Raw genomic sequence first — 19,975 nt, 5'->3', positions numbered from 1 at the left:
TTGGAACTTAAGGGGATGATAGAAAACGAAATCATACAAGACTGACGAAAATGAAGAAGAGAAAATTTTGATAAAAATTAAACAGTTGATTTATACAAATAAACAAATTATAAAAATAAACAGTTGATAAAAAATAAACAAATTTAGACAAATTTGTAAAAATGGAGGAATTGAAAGAATTTATAATTGCCGAAGATCCAGTGATGGAGCATAGTTTGCGGTTTCAGCGGGAACTAGAAAATATAGTTGCACCATACAAGAAAGAACAAAGACTTTTACTGAACAAATCCAAACAGTCCATTATTACTAGTTTTTTTACTATTAAGGAAAAACTCAATGATAATAAATGTTAAATGATATTAGTGGAAAAAATCTATGTACAGTACATATTTTTTCGCTTTAAATACGTACATTGTACTGTAATTTTATTAAAATAATACAATGATTTTGTGATAATAAAAAAATAAAATAACATATAGTAATTTACGTATATCATTTACTGAATAACTTAACAAGAACCTAACCTGTTTTCTGCATTAAATGTGAGTCTCAATTTACAAGATTTCATTTCTGGAAATTTTCCGGAATGTAACACCCGCGTAAATTGAGGGTGCACTGTACGAGGTGTGTAATTAAAGTAATGAGACTAGTTTTTTTTTGTAACAGTTTTTTAGCAACACTGTAAAGTTATTAGTAAATATAAGGTTATATGAACAGCTGATTTATATTAGGTATTATTTTTTGTATATCGTTGAGGTAAGACGTAAAAAAACTTTTCGTGAAAACATTTTTTGTTGTGCGTTACTAAAATGAGTGATACTAATTACCAGCAACGTTGTGCAATCAAGTTTTGTGTTGAGAATGGTACCGAAACTTCTTCAAAATTGAAAAGGACGTATAGAAATGACACTGTCACGAGCCGAAGTTTTTAGGTGGTTTAAAGCTTTTTCAGATGGCCGGTAATTAGTTCTGGACAATCCACGCTCTAGAAGAACGTTAACGTCAAAAAGTGTTGAGCGAATCAGAAATTTGGAGTTTTTGTCTGCAGGACAGGCTGTAAATCAATATGTTTACTGAGAAATTCTTGAAAGACTGCGGGAAAGAGTTGCCCGCGTGAGACCAACCTTCAAAGACAACTGGATGCTGCATCACGAAAATGCACCATGTCACACTGCACTCTCCAATAATGAGATTTTGACGAAGAAAAACATTCCTGTAGTTCCTCAACCCCTTATTCACCTGACTTGAGTCCTTGCGACTATTTCCTGTAACCAACTTTTAAAAAAACACCTCAAAGGACGCCATTTTGGAACAGTAGAAAACATAAAAAAGTGACCTTTTCGAGTTTAAAAAATTACGAGTTCCAAAACTGCTATGAAGAGTGGGGAAAACCGTTTGAAGCATTGCGTAGCTTCCCAGGGAACTATTTCGAAGGTGATAAAGTTCATATATAATTGAATTGTAAATAAAAAGTGTTTCTGAACCAGTCTCATTTTATTTACAGACCTTGTATAATTTATTTAATACACACACAAATTGTGATTCCACATTTTAAAACCAGAAATTTTCGCAAAATCATCAATAATTTTTTTTTTAAGCTCGAATATTATAATATAAAGTAAATAAATAATTAATAAAAATATAAAATAGGATAATTTATATAAAATTAAGAAACTGAATTTTTTTTCATTGATTGAAACAATTTTTTAATGTCTTTAAATAATAATTTAATTACAGCTTTGTTTATTTGGGATCCATTGGTAGCTGCATTCCTTGCTAATGTAAACTCATTTACAGAAAAGTAATTAGGAGGTAACAAGCAAAGAGCATTGCTGATAGTATTAAAATATAACAAGTCTGGTCTCAAATTCTTGATCTCTAGTAACAAAAGAAAAACATTTTCTACACCTCCTCTACACTACTTTTTTATTTTGTTCGGAATAAAAACACAATGAATAATTTAATCATATTTGTATATTAGTTATTTAGGCAACACTTGGCAGTTCAATCAGTTCATCATCTGGTCATGAAATAAATTTCGGGCGAGGTTCTGTCATTTTTTTTACCTAATGGTTGTTCATCCATTTTATTTTCTTTATAAAAATATATGCAAAAATGAAAATAAGGACCATTTATGATATATCATAGATTATTTTTTTTCGTAACGAACATATTTAAGTAATAATATAAGTTTAGGTTATTAATTTTAAGGTAAATACATTCCTGAGACCTTGAATCTGATTTACCTGAACAAGGAAAAGCTATTCTATACGGCATATAGCTATTCTAAAAAAGCTATTCTAAAGCATTATTTTATTGGCTATTACTACTGTGTCCCATTTTGTCTATTCAAGATCTGTTAATATGAAAAGATTTACTAAAGTGATTTAAACTTATAGCATGGCATTTTGCAATCAACAGCAGTTTCAACTGTTAAAGGCTTTAGTACTGGTAATGAAAAAGTGTATCTTAATTGGGTGAATTGTGAATAAAACAAAGTAATACTAACTGGTGCCTGGTATCATAGTCATCACTTATTGAATAGCTATTAGCCTAAAAATTATATTAGAAATAATAATTGCCCTGCTTTTTTCTCTAACCGACTTAATGTCAGGTCACCTAAAACTATTGAGTGCAGTCAACCTACACCTAAAATAAAATGTTAAAACCTCAAATCATTCTGTGTATCCCAAAAAAAAATATAAGATTTAATAAAATTATAAGAATACTTCATGGAGCTTTAATTTTCTGTTCCTAATATTTTTAAGTTAAAGCTGAAAATGTTTAGTCAATGCAATATAAGAAAAAAGTATGCTCCAGTATAAAAATTTATTAATATCTGTAATAACCTGTCAGCAGACACAAGTGTTGGTTTTTGGATCAACCAAAGCATGGACCCACAATTTAATTTATTGACTAGCTACTAGTAAAATTATATTAGAAATATTTTTCAAAAAAAAACATTTATTAATTATAATCAACAAATTACATCATTTACAAACAATTACATTATAGTTAAAATAAAATAAATTTATTCATAAACCTCTATTAAATTAATAAACGCTGACATACAAATATACCAGACATAAAAATTATTGAGATAATTTATACCTCCCTAAAAATTTATTGCAGTTTGAACAGTAGTGATTAGCAACCTTTAATGATTGACAGAAGAATGGCAAACACATACATGGCCAACAGCTACAACAAAAAATATTCAAATATAAGCACACAATATGTTTTATAAATTTATATATTTAGTAAAATATTTAAATAAATAATGAGAAATACTGTATTTTAGATTTACTGGAAGTATTGTAGATGAGAAGAAGAGTTGAAGGTTGAACCTCAATTAAAAATATCTTTCATAAATGTTAAAACTGATAACTTTAAAAAATATACTGTCTACTTACGTTGGTTTTATTGACACCATAAACATGTAAAATTTTATGATTAAACATGAACAGCAATAGCAAACCTCAGTAAAATAGGTTTTCTTATTCAATTCTTTGAATTAATCTGTGTAAAATTAAAAAGGCGCTTGTATTTTAAGTGGCACTAGCTCAGACGTGGTATGAAATGGATCAAGATTATGAATTAAAATTAAAAATAAAGATTATCATGCTTATTTAAAAACAAAAAATTTCACAATGATTATATATAAATCTTTTGTTCTGATCAGTAAATGTTAATACATACATTATATAGAACATATCAGAAATGGGTAAATTTGCTGTTGCGTGGATTAAAAAAGAGATCTTCCATCCTGAATCTTTATCTGTTAGATAAAGAGAAGTTGTGGTAAAACTTTAATCAGAGCAGCATCACAAAATGCAGAGTTAATAATTAATTGAAAAACAGATGTGAACTGTATTAATTAATAAAGTTTATATTGATTATTTAAAATATAAACACATGAAACAATATTAAAGTAAATACATAAAGATTCTAAATGTAACTATAAAATAATTACAATTAAGAGAACATTAATGAAAATTATTTGAACAGATATTTTTGTACACGGACATACAGATAATACATTACATTTCCCTGGGAAAATATTATGAAAATTGATTGATAGGATCACAGAGATAAAATATTTTAAGGTAATATCATAGGTGTAATGTTTACAACACTAACTATAGAATTATGTATTGGATTAGATGACATAGTGTATTTTCTTATAAGTAATTTTGAAAAATTATCACTTTTAACATTTCATTCTGAAAAGTATCACATACTGTAAAGAATTTTCAAGATTATCATGCATTTTTTCTCTAAAATAAATAAGTTAATAAATTTACAACCTGAATTAAATTGTTTTTAATTATTCATTAAGAAATTTCCTTGATCTTGTGCATCATAAAAATAATATATTTACCCCTAAATGTTAATGAATTTTTAAAAACCTATTTTTTTTTAAAATTCAAATTTTAGCTTTGAGTAACTCTAATAATCTCAAATTTGCACAACTAAGTGTTTTCGTAGATGTTTATGGCAAATAAAAAGGTTTCTTGTATATTGTACAAATAAAAAGTAATAACCTCTCAAAAACCATAAAAAACATGTTAAAAACGATACCATTTTGGCTCACTAAATATGTACTCCAAGGAGGTTTCTTGACTTCTTGGCACTTTAATATTTTTATACTTATTACTATATTTCAAATAGACTTGTTTGAATCATCAACTGCAGTGTTCATGTTACACAGGTGCTTGAACTCATTTCCAGTCATCAGGAAGATTCATTTTACAACATGCTCATTTATGCTTGTTGCATCATTTAGCTTTGCTCTTACAGACTGGTCAGTCTGACATTTAGTGACCTGTTCACATCTTTACATAGTGTCTCAAATTTCATTCTGTGTTTAGAAGTGTCAAATAAATAAGTTTTACTTAATAATATTATATTTGCAAATTTTAAAATCAGTTAAAATTTTTACATTATTTTCAAGTAATTTCACATAAAGCAATGGAAGAATAATGTTCAATAGGAATTCATGTGAATGAAGAATGTCATAAAACAGTGTATGGTACAGTGTCAAAAGAAATGTCATAAAACAGTGTATGGCACGGTGCCAAAAGAATTCATTAAAATTTATGAATTTAGGGATGAAAACCAACAACTTATTTTTTTTACATGTAATTCAGATATCACTAGTGTTTGTAAATACCATGAAAAAATGTTTTTGTCAAAATTCAGTCACCTGTATGGACAATTCTGTTGTGACCCTTTGAGAACTCATAAAAACCAGTTAAGAAAATCTTAAGACAAATAACATTACAGCAAGCTCTTAAAGAACACATTTTTTCCAAATTTGAATTTAGTTCCTGTAAAGTCTCTTTGTGTTAACTGTTTCAAAAGTATTTTTTCTCAGCAGAACAAAGAACTATATTAATTTGAAGAGCAAGAGCATGCTGTTGGTTAACCACACTAAATAATAAACTTTCATGGCTACAAAAACAGACTATTTCTTGAAGAATTAAATTTTGCTACAATTTATTTTTCTTCGATAGTGTTTACAAAAATAAACCAGTATAAAAATAAAAATGAATTCTTGAAAAAAATATGTAGGCTACACATAACTTCAATAACATAAGGGCTAAATATAAAACCTTTAAAGTGCAAAGAAGACAAGAAACCCCCTTGGAGCACTCATTTAGTGGATCAAAATGGTATCAGTTTAACAGGTTTTTCATGATTTTTGAGAGGTTATAACTTTTTTATTAGTACAATACACAAGAAACTTTTTTATGTTGTGAAGGCAATCTGTAATGATAAGTACCCCATGCTTGTATTTTAGCCAATTAAGAACAAAATTATTTACTTTGCTTAAAAAAAGTACTATATATTATTTAGTATATTTTAGTTTTTTTGCTTGCATTATGAAATTGATGTATTTGTGTGTAGTTTTAAAAATTCTACGTTAAATTATCCAGTTACAATTTTATTTTCTTTAAAAGTAGATTAACAGGAAAGTAGACACAAAGATTTAAATTAATTTCTTTCACAAAAATCACTGTACATTTTAACAATACCAACATCAAAAAAAATGTTCTAAATTTATTTTACGCAATCTATATTATAAAACTTTCTTTTAAACACAATGCAGTTTGTTGTTGCTGAATACTATGTTAAAAATAACAAACTAATATGTAAAACTTCAGGAATATCTAATTAAATTTAACTTTGGAATAGTATTGTCATACACTGTTAGCTCCATAATCAAAACTTTTTATCAAAAATGTCATAATTCTGTTTTGTCAGTTTTCTTCTTCAGCTTACATCTAACCAAAATTAACTATGTTTTTTACATTGACATAGCAATTAATTTTTCTTTATGGTAAATTTGCATAGATATAAGATTTTTATAATAAATTGCAGAATAAATTAATAAATTTCAGAAGTTGAATATACTTACAATAAAAGAAAAAGCAGCGAAATCCAAGTGTTGTCAATGTTTGCTCTGTATTTTACTGTTGTTTTAATATGCCTTCCACAGTGAGGACATGTAATAAGTTGTGGATGTGAACCAAGGTCAGAAGGTGATGAATTTCCATGTGCTGGATTGAAAAGTGGACTGGTGATTACTGGTTCAGGTTGCTTCAACAAAGAATTATATTATTCATAATCTTAGCATAAACAGATAGATTGTTCCCTAGGCATATTGACACATAATTACAATGTAACTAATCACAATTTAAGAAACTCTCAAAGAGGTCCCCATTGAGATAATGTAGAAACTTTCATAAAGAGTTTCTAATTTCAATTGAGTAATCTTAAACAAAAAATTAAAATGAATAAATTATAACATGAACAGATGAAAACTGGAATGTACAAATGCTCAGCCTGCTTTCAGACTAGTATTTTTATTATCTTTATTTTAGTATTACAACCTTATGCTATACAAATGCCTTATTTTGGAAGATGTGACAGCAAATGATAAAATGGCAGACTCTTGCTGGGAGTTGAATTCTAGATGAACTAATCCAGAAAACACATACCAGCATATACCACATAACACTAACTACTTGTCGTGTATATTGCCCTAATTACTTGTGAAACACAGTATTCAAGAAAAAATTGATAAAAATATGGAGAGAATTGATCTATTAACAAATGTGCTCTTGTCTGGTACACCTAAAACATATTTTAACCCTTTCAGGGCCAGACAATTTTTTCCCAATTTAGGGACCACCTTAATTTTGGAGTTGAGAAATGTAGTTACTTGCTGAAAAAGATCAAGGTTAAATAGTGTATTTGCAATATTTTTGTAAAAACACTATAAAATTACTTCAAAATAAGTTATTGACATGATCTTGGTGTCAATGTTTTTGTATTTTAATGTGCGATTTAAGTTAAAAAAAAAAATTAATAACAAAAGTTGGCAGACTAATTTTGTTAAACATTACCAAACTCTTGAATGATAGAAACAATAAACTGGTTTCTATCAAGAGGCTTAGTTGCATTTTGTCTACGTGTTAATTGGTATAAAATATATGCATTTAACAGCACTCTTGAGAAAAAATTGAAGTAACTTTCTAACAATATTTAACTGTACATTGATTATCTAGATATGAATAGAGCATCATATCAAATGCATTAATCTCACTCTAGCAGGTGTTAAAATCTGTGATGGTAGAAAGTTTCTCTCCTTCATTACAAGTCTACCACGCCATTTATTAGAAACAAGTATGATTTTATTTTATTTTTGGTAGAAATTAATAACACAGGTCTGCATTTTTTCCTCACCATAAGCTAAAAGTGTTATATACATTTTTTTTATAAACTTTTTCTCCTACTTTTAATTTTTTTTTAAATCTTCTGGAAGACCCTTTTTATTTCGCCTGACAGTCCCTGTTACAAACGCTTGTTCTGAATAAACCCATTTTATCAGAGGAATAATATAAAAAAAGATTATCAATAAAGATATGATAAATCTTTTTCAAGTAATTACAAGACAAGATAATTTTTTTTTATAACGGTATATCCTAGACCAAAATTTATTATGTCATTTGTGTCTTCATTTGACTTTACATCTTTATAGTAAATTATTTTCAAACAAAATTCTGAAAAACCCAAAACTTGATCCCCCAATGATGATGGTGTTTATTTGGTAGGTACTGCATCAAAATTGTTTGGTTCTTGATCCCTATTAAGTTTTCATTAATCAAAATTTGTTGGTTGTTTGTATAGAAATGTTAAAATATATTATTGCAGTAATCTACCAGAGGTTGAAATTTCTGAGATGGATTATAACTGTGTTCTTTCAATTTAGGCAACTTGGAATTGTCAACCATATGAAAGAAGGCAAGAATATTTAAAATCTAGCTCGAGTAAACATTTTGCCAAACCATGGAATAAATTGGGAATCATTTTTACATTAAATTTGATTTTATTGTCAGTTTTCTGTTTAGGCTCATATTAAAGATAACAATAACAAAAGCCAATATTTCAGATGTTATAACTAGTTGGACTGTGGATGGCTGAGAGGTGAAATTCTGCTAGCTCTATTCATGTTAGTAAGGGATTGGTTAGCATACCTGTTCGTTTCTATAACAAATATGTTTAGCAGCGTTTCAGTGAAAAATAATTTGAAAAAATCTATTGAATTTATAGCTGTGAAGGAATGTGTTTCAGGCAGTTTTTTATGAAAGCCAAAATTATGTTCAAATATTGGTGGGCTATTTCTGAAATACCTTTCCACTCACTTTCATCATCATTATTATTATTATTATAAGAACAATCAGAATCTGAGTCGCTAAGAACTTACCTGTTAACAGGAGTAGGCCTACCCTGATGTAAAATATTTTGCATAACTTCACTTTCAACTGCATTCCTTACCATACTGATTCTGTGAATTAACATTATACAGAATCTTCTAATAACCACATTTCGTACAAAAATCAGCTTAAATAACTAGAAAAACAAAAATAAACAAAGCAGGCAATAGATGGCCCAATTGGTATTTCTCACATTGCATGTGCAGACGATAAATCGCCCACTCAGTCCTAAATGGGTTAAAATGCAATATATTATAGAGTTAAATAATGTAAGAAAAAGAAATGAAATTATTAAAAGTTTTTCCAACCAAAAAAAGCAAATAAATTTTTAAGACAATTTTGTTAGAGTAGTAATAACTACTGATAATATATTTATTAGTATTATGTTAAGAGTAGTAATTTGAGAGAATATTGTAATAAGACTGGTATAACAGACCTGAGTAACGGATTCCTACCAATTAAGAAGAAAGTAATAGGAAATATAATAATGAGAGGAATCCAGAAAGAGGCTAAAAGAAACCCTTTTAGTAAAGGTAACAGGCCCATTTAACAATCCTCTTTTGTAATACTGCCCATGACACACCTAAACAGATGTTGTTCCATGAACAGAGTTACCAGACCAGGATAGGAATTTCATGGGAATGTGTGAGGGTGGATGATCAATCTCACACTTCAAGTTGGGTACAGTTCTGCAGTTAAAGAAGATAGAAGTATAAATCCTCCAGGAAAGACCAGTTGAAATCATACTAAGCAAGACATTATGATGTAAGTTCTGCGAAAGTGCTACGTTAGAGGAGTTATTATATGAATTTGACGTAATTAAGGTGAGGTCACAAGTAATTCCAGTGTGGACAGTACATGAAAACAAGAAATGATTCAGTGAGTTGTACTATAAGTGAAAAAGATAATGTAATAGATTTCATTAATAAATTGTTAGGGTACCTTTATTTGTGAACAGCAAAGGTATTTGCAGTAAAAGAACTTTATACTTGTCTTATCTATTGTACTACTGTTATTAAAACAAGACTAGTGTTGTTAAAAGTGTTAAGATTAGCGGTCATGTTAATGTCTTTTGTCAATGGGATTGAATTCTGGTTTTCATTATTTATTTATCTACCTGTGAATAAATCCAGATGATTACTTTAAATTCTATTTTCTATGTAATCATTGTTTGTTATTATTTTCATATTTTTATTTTTATTATCATTATCATTATTATTTTTATTGTCGATGTCGTCGTCTTCTTCTTCTTAAGGTGCAGTCTTCTTAAGATCCATTCAACTTTTACATGCAAAACATAATATGCTTCATAATTTCAAATAAAAATAAAATACAGAGTTGCCATACTACAAATTTTTGTACTTAGTAAAAGGAATAAACAAAACTCACCAATGTATTTGTATTTGTATATTATAGTCTAAAATATTTCAACTTATAAACAAAAAAATGAAATTGCGCCTCATCCTTGCTTAATTAACTGTCATTAAGTCAACTTTACATTACATTAGATTAAAAACCAAAAAGAAAAAATGAAATATTCAAGTAAATAACCAAACAGTAAGGATGTTTACATTAGTATCTGCAGTATTCCATAACCTGCTATCTGTGATGATTATACTAGCTGCATCTGAATTATTTCTCATCTTTAGAGAACTCACAATGGTTGATTACCATAAAATAAAATATTTGTAGCTGTAATGTTATTTAATAATAAAAAAACCAAATTAACCTAAACATTTTCTAAATTAATTCTTTCAATTTTATAAATGTTTAAAGTAAACGTCATTAAAGATTTTACAAATACATTTATCCTTATTAAAGTATAAATACAAATCATGGTGAAAAATTTTAATTCAATTAAAAATCAACAATTTACACTTATACTAAAACAATTTTTTTTTTATTAATTTAGTTCCAAGGTTATTTTTTCTTTTATTGCAGTCACATAATGTAGTAAATGTCAACATATTCTAAGTAATTTGTGTATATTTTATTGTCCTTTACTAGTTGTTGCATACCACACAAGAATTTATGTATTATATTATGAATGACTAGATTTGTTAGCATGTACTAATCACAAGGTCAAATGAGTTTTCTATAATCATCGCAGTTGCATTAAGAAAACATGAAAAACACATTTTCTATAATGATGACTGCAACATAGAAAACAAATGAAACTATGAAATACAGTTGCATAAGCATTAGACATTCAGTTCTGCTTTTATTACTTTTGAAAAACAGAAATTATTTTCTGTTATATTACTGTTATTATAATTAAATTCAATTGACACTAAAGCTAGTGAATGGACCGCAAATTTGCTCTTCTGCTTAGTAGCAGAAGAGTAAAGGATACTAGAGCATCCTCTTGTAAATTTACATTGGTAAGGGCATGATAGTAAAAAAATGGCAAGATCCATACTACATAATTTAAGTTGTGTATATTGAAAATCCTCTAGTAAAGTTTAGCTTTAGAATTTTTAATATGCAGCAGAAGAGATAATAATTTCACTGAAGATGTTATAAAACATTTTAAAACTTCATAATTATCAAATCATATATAAAAGTAGGAAAAAAAATATTTTGAATGGTTGACTTATTGCAACAATATTAAGTAAATTTAATTTTTTAACACATACTTCAACAGAACCATGATTTTTTGGTAATGCACTTCCTTCTATAGCCTCGGGAGCTGAAATTAATGGTGTTTTCTCAGAAGAAATTAGGGCAGCTGTTTCTGATGACATATCTGAAAAAAGTATTTTCTTTTAATTACTCTTAAAAACATGCACTGACATTTTTACACTATCATAAACTTTAATATATATTTTTTAATTTTATAGTTAGAAAAGATTTTAGACATCTTATTTCTGTACAAAATTGAAAATTACTGTTAGCAATTACTGAAATCCACACAAAAAAATACTAAAAAAGTATTTATTAAAATACTTAATTAAAATATTAACACTTTAAACAAAACACTAGGTTAGCTCATTTTATTTTGTTTTTTATAACTGTGGATAGCAAAATTTCTCACCTAAGTATGTAGTTTTAACTCTTAACCCAATTCTTATGTTACACAATAATAATATCACATTTTACTATATAAGGAATAGTGAACTCTTTGTACCAAATATATTCTGACTGTACAGGAACAGCTTGTTTGCTATATGGCATACTGTTATAACACAAAGGAGGCAAGAAATAATATATCATCAAAGGAAAGAAAAGGAATTGTAATTAAAATTCAATTTTTTTTTTTTAATATTCATATTTAAATATATTTACCAATAGGAAGCAGTACTATTGAAAATAAACAATTAGAAGTGTACCAATCAAAAAATGGAAATATCTCAAGAATTTTTGAACCGGTGTCAATAAATATAATCTATTCTGAAACAGCTGCCAATAAAAAAATTTGTGATCTATTATTATTTTTATTCTAAAAATAATAAATACAAAGAAATAAATGCCCTTATTGATTTTGAAAAAATAATGTTTGTATTAATCTTGGGTAATGGGTGCTTTATTTTTCTATTCATTACAAATTCCTGGGAAAATGCTGCAGCTAAATAAAATAGAAGTTTGTATTACCTCTAATATGAGGTAAAATATAATACTGATCAAGCTGATAGACAGTAGAGTCAAAATTAAACTTGTTACATAGGAACTAGCTTACAAAATTATTATTGGCAATTCACATAACAACGTGTAATCGAGATATTTTGTGAGATCAAGTACAACAGTCTTTGCTCAATTATTAATTTTGATTCAAGATTCAAAAAACTGAAGTTAAACTTAAAGCCCATGTTGAAAGTACATTTAAATATCACAAATGCTAACTTTTTATTTAAGTTGTGTAAATTTATGCCACACAGATTGTATAAAATCTACTGAAAGTGCAGTTACCAAATTCTGCCACTTTAATGAACTGATACCATCAAGCGCACCCTTAAATATACCAGCTGAAATAAAATCAAAATATTTGTAGAAGACTGAGTTTAGCCAGATAAAACAAAGAGTAGAACAGGAATAAAAATGAATTGTTTTTTGCAGATTACTTAAATAATGAAAAAGATAATAAACTGGTTTTGAAACAAATCTGACAAAGATTGGTCAGAGGTTGAATACAAAAAGAAAATGAACCCATAAGGTATTGAAAGGAAATTCTATTGTGATAGAACAGACCAAGTCACTCATGAATGAATTGAGGGAAAAAATAGATAAACAAGTCACCTGTTGTATGATTAGTTCTCAATATTTACATCATTGAAGACTTTTTTTTACAATCCAGAAGCTGGTTTTGAAATTTAAAGAAGACAAATTATTTTCAGAAGGAAAAGACAGCTTAGAAAATTTTTTAAATAGATAGGATTAAAATAGAAAACAAACTGTTCAGTTCTAGTACTATCCTTAAATTCAAAACCTTAAGGGAAAACATTTTTTATGTAGACAAAATTTATTTTCACAGCCACGTTCAGGAAAAATTGATCTGATAAAATAATAAGTTTGGTGAAAATTTCTTATTCGAAAGAACAATTCAGAAACTGTCTGAAGATGCCATGAGTCCTCATCTAATGAATCATATTAATGATTCAGAAAGTTCATCAGGCTATATGGAAAATTGTACTACATAGAAACTGAAAACAATTTTTCTTAAATAGAAGAAATGGAATACATTCTACATAGAGAGGGATAATTAAAAGAAAGGAATGAATTACTCTGATGTTACAAAATTCTATTATAGAAAATACTGTTATAGAAGAAAAATCATTTTTGTCTTGTCTCAAATTTAGTCATTTGGTTCATAGAAAAACTTTAGAAATCAAATTAGTTAAATACCGCTTTATATAAAAAATTATTGGTGTTTCTGATTACAATACCAGGTGATTCAAGACTTCACATCTTTAAAAGTGTATAAAAATTTATTGAGTTAACTTGCAGATGTGATTGAGTCTCAATTAACACAAAAACACATCAACATTAAGTTTGTCACCCAACATTTATTTTGGTTTGATATGGTTTCCATTTGTAATGCAAAATACATCCCATCTGAGATAGATTTCATTCCTGAATGTCGAGTGTTACCTCTGCAGGTGTGGTGTTAATTTGAAGTCTTAACTCAACAAGATCAGCAAGCAAAGGTGGTACATAAACATGATCTTAAATGAAATCCATGACCAATCCACCGACCTGGGAATTGAGTATCAAGAAAATCTCAGTCTTATAGGTGGTAGTAAAGTGGTGCCCAAAATTACTGATAGTAATGGCATCCATCTTAGTCATCACCATGTGAGGAATTAGAAAATTTTGAAGCAGATAAACTATACCATTTACGATTGCCTCCTGAAAGAAGAACGGGCCTTACAGTCTGCTTAGAATACAAAAAAACATTCACCTTAGGGCTATCACGAATGTACTGCAAAGTTTCATGAGGGTTTTTGGTACCCCATATTTGGCAGTTATGGTTGTTCACTTTGCCACCGATATGAAATGTTGACTAATCACTAAAAATTATATTGTCTAAAAATGTATCGTCTGCATTACTATCCATAATTTACATACTAAAACTGCAGCTGAGCAACTTTAATGTGCTGAACCGTAGTTAGTTTTTACGGCTACAAATGTATTCGTTTACATAATACTTACCAAACAATCGTTTGTAGCATGCCATTCTCACGCACGTCAAGTTGATCTCTTCGGACTACGTGCAAAGCTTTCTCCGAGTTGTTCCAAAGCAGCTTAAGGAATGGGTGAGCATCCTGGTGATTTTGTATGTTTAAAAGAACAACTTATCTCAACGAAGGTTTGGTGCCAAGAGTAAATTGTGTGCCTATTAGGAGGTTCTCTACCACACCCAACAAAAATTACGTTAAATTGCAATTGATGACTGAGATCGTAAAACCAAAACACACATCGAGCATGTTCTGCACCAGTAAATGTATAATGTAAATGAAATGTTTTTTTATGCATTTTAAACAACACTGATTATAGCCCTGGTGGCCGAATTTGGTACTAATGAACTATGCGAGTCTCTTGCGCTAAAGTAAGACTTCAAATCTGTTAAGTAATCTAAATATATTTTTTATATGCTTTTAAAGTTTTGAAGTCCTTTTTGAATCACCTGGTACACCATTATTTAAAAATTATTAAGATAAGTTTGACATGTGGTGAATCTTCAACCTTTAGCACGTAAATAATGTAACTCTAATTTTTCTCAGTGGTTTTGGATTAGTGCAGTTATACTATTAATGGTAAAAAAATAATAGACCTTTTATTTTTACATAGAAGAACTTAGTTGTGTAAATATAATTGATATTATTTTCAGAATTAACCAAAAATTGATCCTCTTTAGGAGTACAATTTTTTGGCTGTCCAAAACAACATATAGAAATTTATATAAAAGCTATTCTTTTAATTTAGGATTCTAAGAAATTGACAATTTTTGTAGAAAAGATTTAATTTACACACAAATAAGCAGAAACTGGATAAATACAAAAATCAAAATTTCATCATGGCATTATTTTGTACTAAAAATGGCATGAATGGTACAAAGAAAAAAATATCAGATTTTTTCACAGCATAGAGGTGCCGGATTCATCTGTAAGGGTACAATATTCAATATTATTATATCTTTATTTTCGTCTTATTAGTTTATTGTTTATATCAGTGTATTTAAGTGTAGGTATATTTTACAATCATTTTTTTTCTAAATGTTCAAATAAAATTTATATTATATTATAGACTAAAGTTCACTCTTTAAGAATACATTATTAATTGAACGACAATGTGTTATTGAGAAAGAAAGTAACAGTCAAGAAGAAGAACTAATTTAAATAAGACAACTAGACAATGTGTTATTGAGAAAGAAAGTAACAGTCAAGAAGAAGAACTAATTTAAATAAGACAACTAGTTAAAAAGAAGAAATTATACACACGCTTCCAGATTGAACACAAATTGTTAAACATTTAAAATTTCTTAAATTTTAACAACAGTATTAAAACAATAATAATTTTGTTTGATTAAAACAATAATAATTTTAAATCTTTCTACAACAATTTACTAACCAACCAGTAGCTGGTTTTCATTAGTAAATGAAATTCAACTATAATCCACCTCACAACTTTAAGAAGGGATTAAACAGACAAATTCAACGTAAATATGGATTAACTTTGTCTTGACTAGCTTACTTCTGTTAACCCACCAGCTTGGTATAGTGGTGAGCTCGTCATCGTAAATCAGCTGATTTTGAAGTCAAGATTTCCAAGGTTCAAATCCTAGTAAAGGTAGTTATTTTATATGAATATGAATACTAGAGCATGGATACCGGTGTTCTTTGGTGGGGTTGGGTTTCAATTAACCATATATCTCAGGAATGGTCGACCTGAGTCTGTACAAGACTACACTTCATTTACATTCATACATATCATACTCTCAAGTAATTCCTTACGGTGGTTCCAGAGAGTATTAAGTGGTCTGTTTCACCCTTAAGGTGGTTCCTTCCGGTGGTTCTGCTTTTAATAGAAAGTTATTAAATCATATATATAAATTCAATTAACAGAAAAAGAAAGAGAGAGCTTACTTCTGCTATGTAAATAATCTATATCCGACCCTTCGGTACAACCAGGGGTCAGAGGAATAAAAAAAGGGACAAAAAGACTTATAAACATAATAATAAAAGCGACCAAATAGTACAAAACGATTGAAAAATTCCAAATAAAAGGGAAAAGTACCTTACAGTGCAACATTATTTCGAAATTATCATTTTTTAAAAATATAAGTGATTAAAATTTAACAATCAACCAGCTGACAGTAGCTATAATAAAGTTCAACGTGCTAAACATGTAAATCGCGGAATCTTTACAATATCTAATTCTAATTATTTTTTTTTAAATAGTAGAGTTATAAAATTATATTATAGACCAACAACATAAATTTAAGAAGTATTAAACACAGTTAAATGAAAGATAATATTTATTTATGATTATTTTTTTTTCAGTAATTAAATAAATTGAAAAGCTTATTACGACTAAGATAATGTAATAAATCATTTAATTCACAACAAAATGAAATAAATCAAAATAAAAAGTCAAATTATTGACTTTATAAGAAAGATAAAAGTTATCTTTCTAAAAGCTAAATACTTATCTTTTGTATTTTTAAGACAGAATATTTACTTTCTTTCATCTCTATATTAACAACTTTTAATTTAAAATAAGTAGGAAATATAATATCTTCTAAATCGCTTATGTAATTAATTTATTTATAGATCAAAAACAGTGATAAAGTCTAATAAACTGGTAGATGATAATGAATTTTGTAACGTATGAAAAAAGACATGCCTGACAAGGATTTAAACCCGGGACCTACGGATGAAAGGCAGAGTCGCCGATCACGCTTCTACGGAGATAGACATAATAATATAAAAATAAAAATTAATATAATTAATTTTGCCAAATGCGGTAGTTACAAGTTTGGCAAAGATTTCTGCTTTTTGTTCTGTAGAAATGAAATTAAAAATATAATTAATAGATTAAAAATATGTAAAGGTATTACTATTTTAATTAACAGATATTTACTGTTTTATTTCTGATTAGAAAAGATAGTTCTGGAAAAAACTAAACGTAAAGGAAAAAATAATAGTAATAAAAAAATTATTTTTATAAATAATTACGTTCTACTGCTAGGAAGGAGTTTGTTATAATATTTATAAACTAAAATAAAATATTTAAATATATAATTACAATAATAGTAGAATTAATAATAATTATTATAAATATAAAATAATAAGATAATATATAATATATTGCATTGCGATTGTTATATTACATAACATTATGTGCATATATATATTAACAGAAATAAGTAGAAACGATTTTGGCCACGGTTCTACAGTTTGCCCAGCTTTAGCTAATATTCTTTTCAAACATTTCAAACGTTTCTAATGTTTAAGGAATAATCCTAAAAAATTTCATTAATATCGATTTGTTTATTCGGAAGTTATTTTCAGAAAAGTACAGAAGTACGAGTGAATTGCCTTGATTTCAAGTTCACAAAAAGTACTCTGGTTTCAATTAAATACATTTTAGATTAAATAATTTTAATGTAATTTTCCCCTTGATACTGATTATGATTTATATTGTGATTGTTTTGAATTTACTCGTTACATCATATATATACATAGGTTATACAAAAAATAAAAAGTTTTCATAATTAGTTTACATAATCTGTTTTTTAGGAAGCCTGTTTCTCCCAATAAAATACCGGTTATAGTAAAATTATTATAGCCTGTTATAGAAAAAATTCAATATCTCCGTTTATTTTATCAATTACAACAATTAGTTAATTAAATTAGCCAGTATTTAGAAAGTAACACAATAAATTAACTGCGCATAAAATATAATGATGAAGATAAACTCACTCACCTAGATCTAAACGTTCAAGTACAACTACAATAGCTTAACTGGTAGGAATTATTTTGCGTTACACAACAAACTGAATACTACTTGCTGGTTACGTAACCTACCACCCACCCACTTCGCTGCACATCAGTGGCTTCATTTTGTATTCAAACTCGCTCTATAACAAATTATTTTATCGGAATACATCAATTGTTGACTCACGTAAATAACAAAATATGAATGCCTATAAATATTCTTAAACAAATAACTTTAGGTGACAACACGAGAAATAGAAGTCACTTCAAAAATGAAGCACATTCATTCTCAAGAGTAGTAAACTAGAAGAAGTAAAAAGAAAAATTATTTTTTATAAATTATTATAATCTACTCTTTCTTTTCCTGTTTAGCCTCCGAAACCACCGGAACTTCCTTCAGAGGATGAATGGGGATGATATGTATGAATGTAAATGTAGTCTTGTACAGTTTCAGGTCGACCATTCCCGAGATGTGTGGTTAATTGAAACCTAACCACCGAAGAACACCGGTATTCACGATCTAGTATTCAAATCCGTATAAAAGTAACTACCTTTACTAGAATCTGAACCGTAGAACTCTCCACTTCGAAATCTACTGATTTACGATAACGAGTTAACCACTAGACCTACTAGGGAGGCTATATTGGAACTGCTAAGATCCAATTTTTGGATCTACATTTTATTTGAATAAAATAAAATATATTAATCTTTTTAGAAAAATGAGGATTTTAAAAGAGTTTTATGTTGCTTTCATTAAGTCGAATATATTATTGCACGACAGCACCGAAATTCGGCAGATATTCATCCTTACAATTAACACAATCACTTTGTTCATCATATGAATTGGTTATAAAAAAAACTCTAACTGACCGGTCAGGTAGTTTGCACGCATTTGACAGCCGTAAGAAATAATTGAAACAAATAATTGTTGACAATGTAAAATTTAAGCATTAAATTATTCTTAAAAACGGTCGAACGTTTATGACGAAATATGAAATGTAAATAAAGTTTCTTATTTCAGTGGCTTTTATATCACATGACAGTTTTATTGTTATCGTAAAAAGGTGATAAAATAAATCACTTTTACTTTCCCGGCCAATATATATATAACAATTATAATAAAGTGGAAAGTATGGTGATCATGTCAAAATTGGAGTACAGCAAATTTTTGCAAATCTTGAGTCCAACAAGTTCATTTAGAACAAAAAAAAAAGTTATGTATGTATTTGCGCACGTATGGAGTGTGTGTCCCACTGCTTCTGGCTTTATATCTCAGATATGACCTAACCGACTTTCTTCAAATTTTGGCTCAAATATTTCTATTGATCATCTTTTTTTCTAAATTCATTAAGGAGTTAGGGATAGCGAGAAAAAACGAATTTTGATTTTTCTTTAGAGAAAACTTTATTAAAGCAAATTTGTTACCTATAATGCATGTAAGTTATAAACAATCAAAAAACGTTTTTTCAAAAAATCAATCCAAGCTCTTAAAATTGTATTATATGCTTTTTATTGCTGTGTCTCCCTTCGGTTGAAATATTTTTCAAAAGTTTTTTGAAAGTCTATACTTCATATATAGAGTTAACTAGAAATATGTACAATTTTCTTAAATTATAGCTCCGGAATTAGCCGGCCTCGTGGCGCGAACGGTAGCGTCTCAATCTTTTATCTGGAAGTCCCGGGTTCGTACGTATGACGCGTACCCGAGTAAGAGATTCCACTTTGCCAGCTTTTTTCTGTATAGGTATTTCATATAAT

General features: G+C 28.2%; 1 protein-coding gene across 2 annotated transcripts; it reads right to left on the bottom strand.

Moving 5' to 3' along the window:
* Window positions 1–2,946: 2,946 nt before the first annotated feature.
* On the bottom strand, window positions 2,947–18,362 carry LOC142333206 (lipopolysaccharide-induced tumor necrosis factor-alpha factor homolog). Of its 2 annotated transcripts, none has more exons than XM_075380191.1 (4): window positions 18,207–18,362; window positions 11,420–11,529; window positions 6,422–6,603; window positions 2,947–3,201 (listed from the first exon to the last, which is right to left on the bottom strand). In XM_075380191.1, exons 2-4 carry the CDS (start codon window positions 11,525–11,527, stop codon window positions 3,093–3,095), a joined length of 399 nt encoding a protein of 132 aa, XP_075236306.1. In that variant the 5' UTR covers window positions 11,528–11,529; window positions 18,207–18,362; the 3' UTR covers window positions 2,947–3,092. The 2 variants fall into 2 exon arrangements, with proteins under 2 accessions (XP_075236306.1, XP_075236300.1); XM_075380185.1 differs by lacking the exon at window positions 18,207–18,362 and adding an exon at window positions 14,430–14,578.
* Window positions 18,363–19,975: the final 1,613 nt, after the last annotated feature.

The sequence above is a fragment of the Lycorma delicatula genome, chromosome 1 (assembly GCF_047948215.1).
Source record: "Lycorma delicatula isolate Av1 chromosome 1, ASM4794821v1, whole genome shotgun sequence".
Classification (NCBI taxonomy): domain Eukaryota; kingdom Metazoa; phylum Arthropoda; class Insecta; order Hemiptera; family Fulgoridae; genus Lycorma; species Lycorma delicatula.
Note: the sequence above shows the minus strand (reverse complement) of the source record. Positions and strands in the feature narration are given on the sequence as shown.

Coding starts and splice junctions, on each gene's coding strand:
- LOC142333206 (XM_075380185.1), bottom strand. CDS start 14,454: ATGGCATGCTACAAACGATTGTTTG. Junction 11,530..14,429: donor ATGCTACAAACGATTGTTTG/GTAAGTATTATG, acceptor TACTTTTTTCAG/ATATGTCATCAGAAACAGCT. Junction 6,604..11,419: donor AAAATCATGGTTCTGTTGAA/GTATGTGTTAAA, acceptor TCTTTGTTGAAG/CAACCTGAACCAGTAATCAC.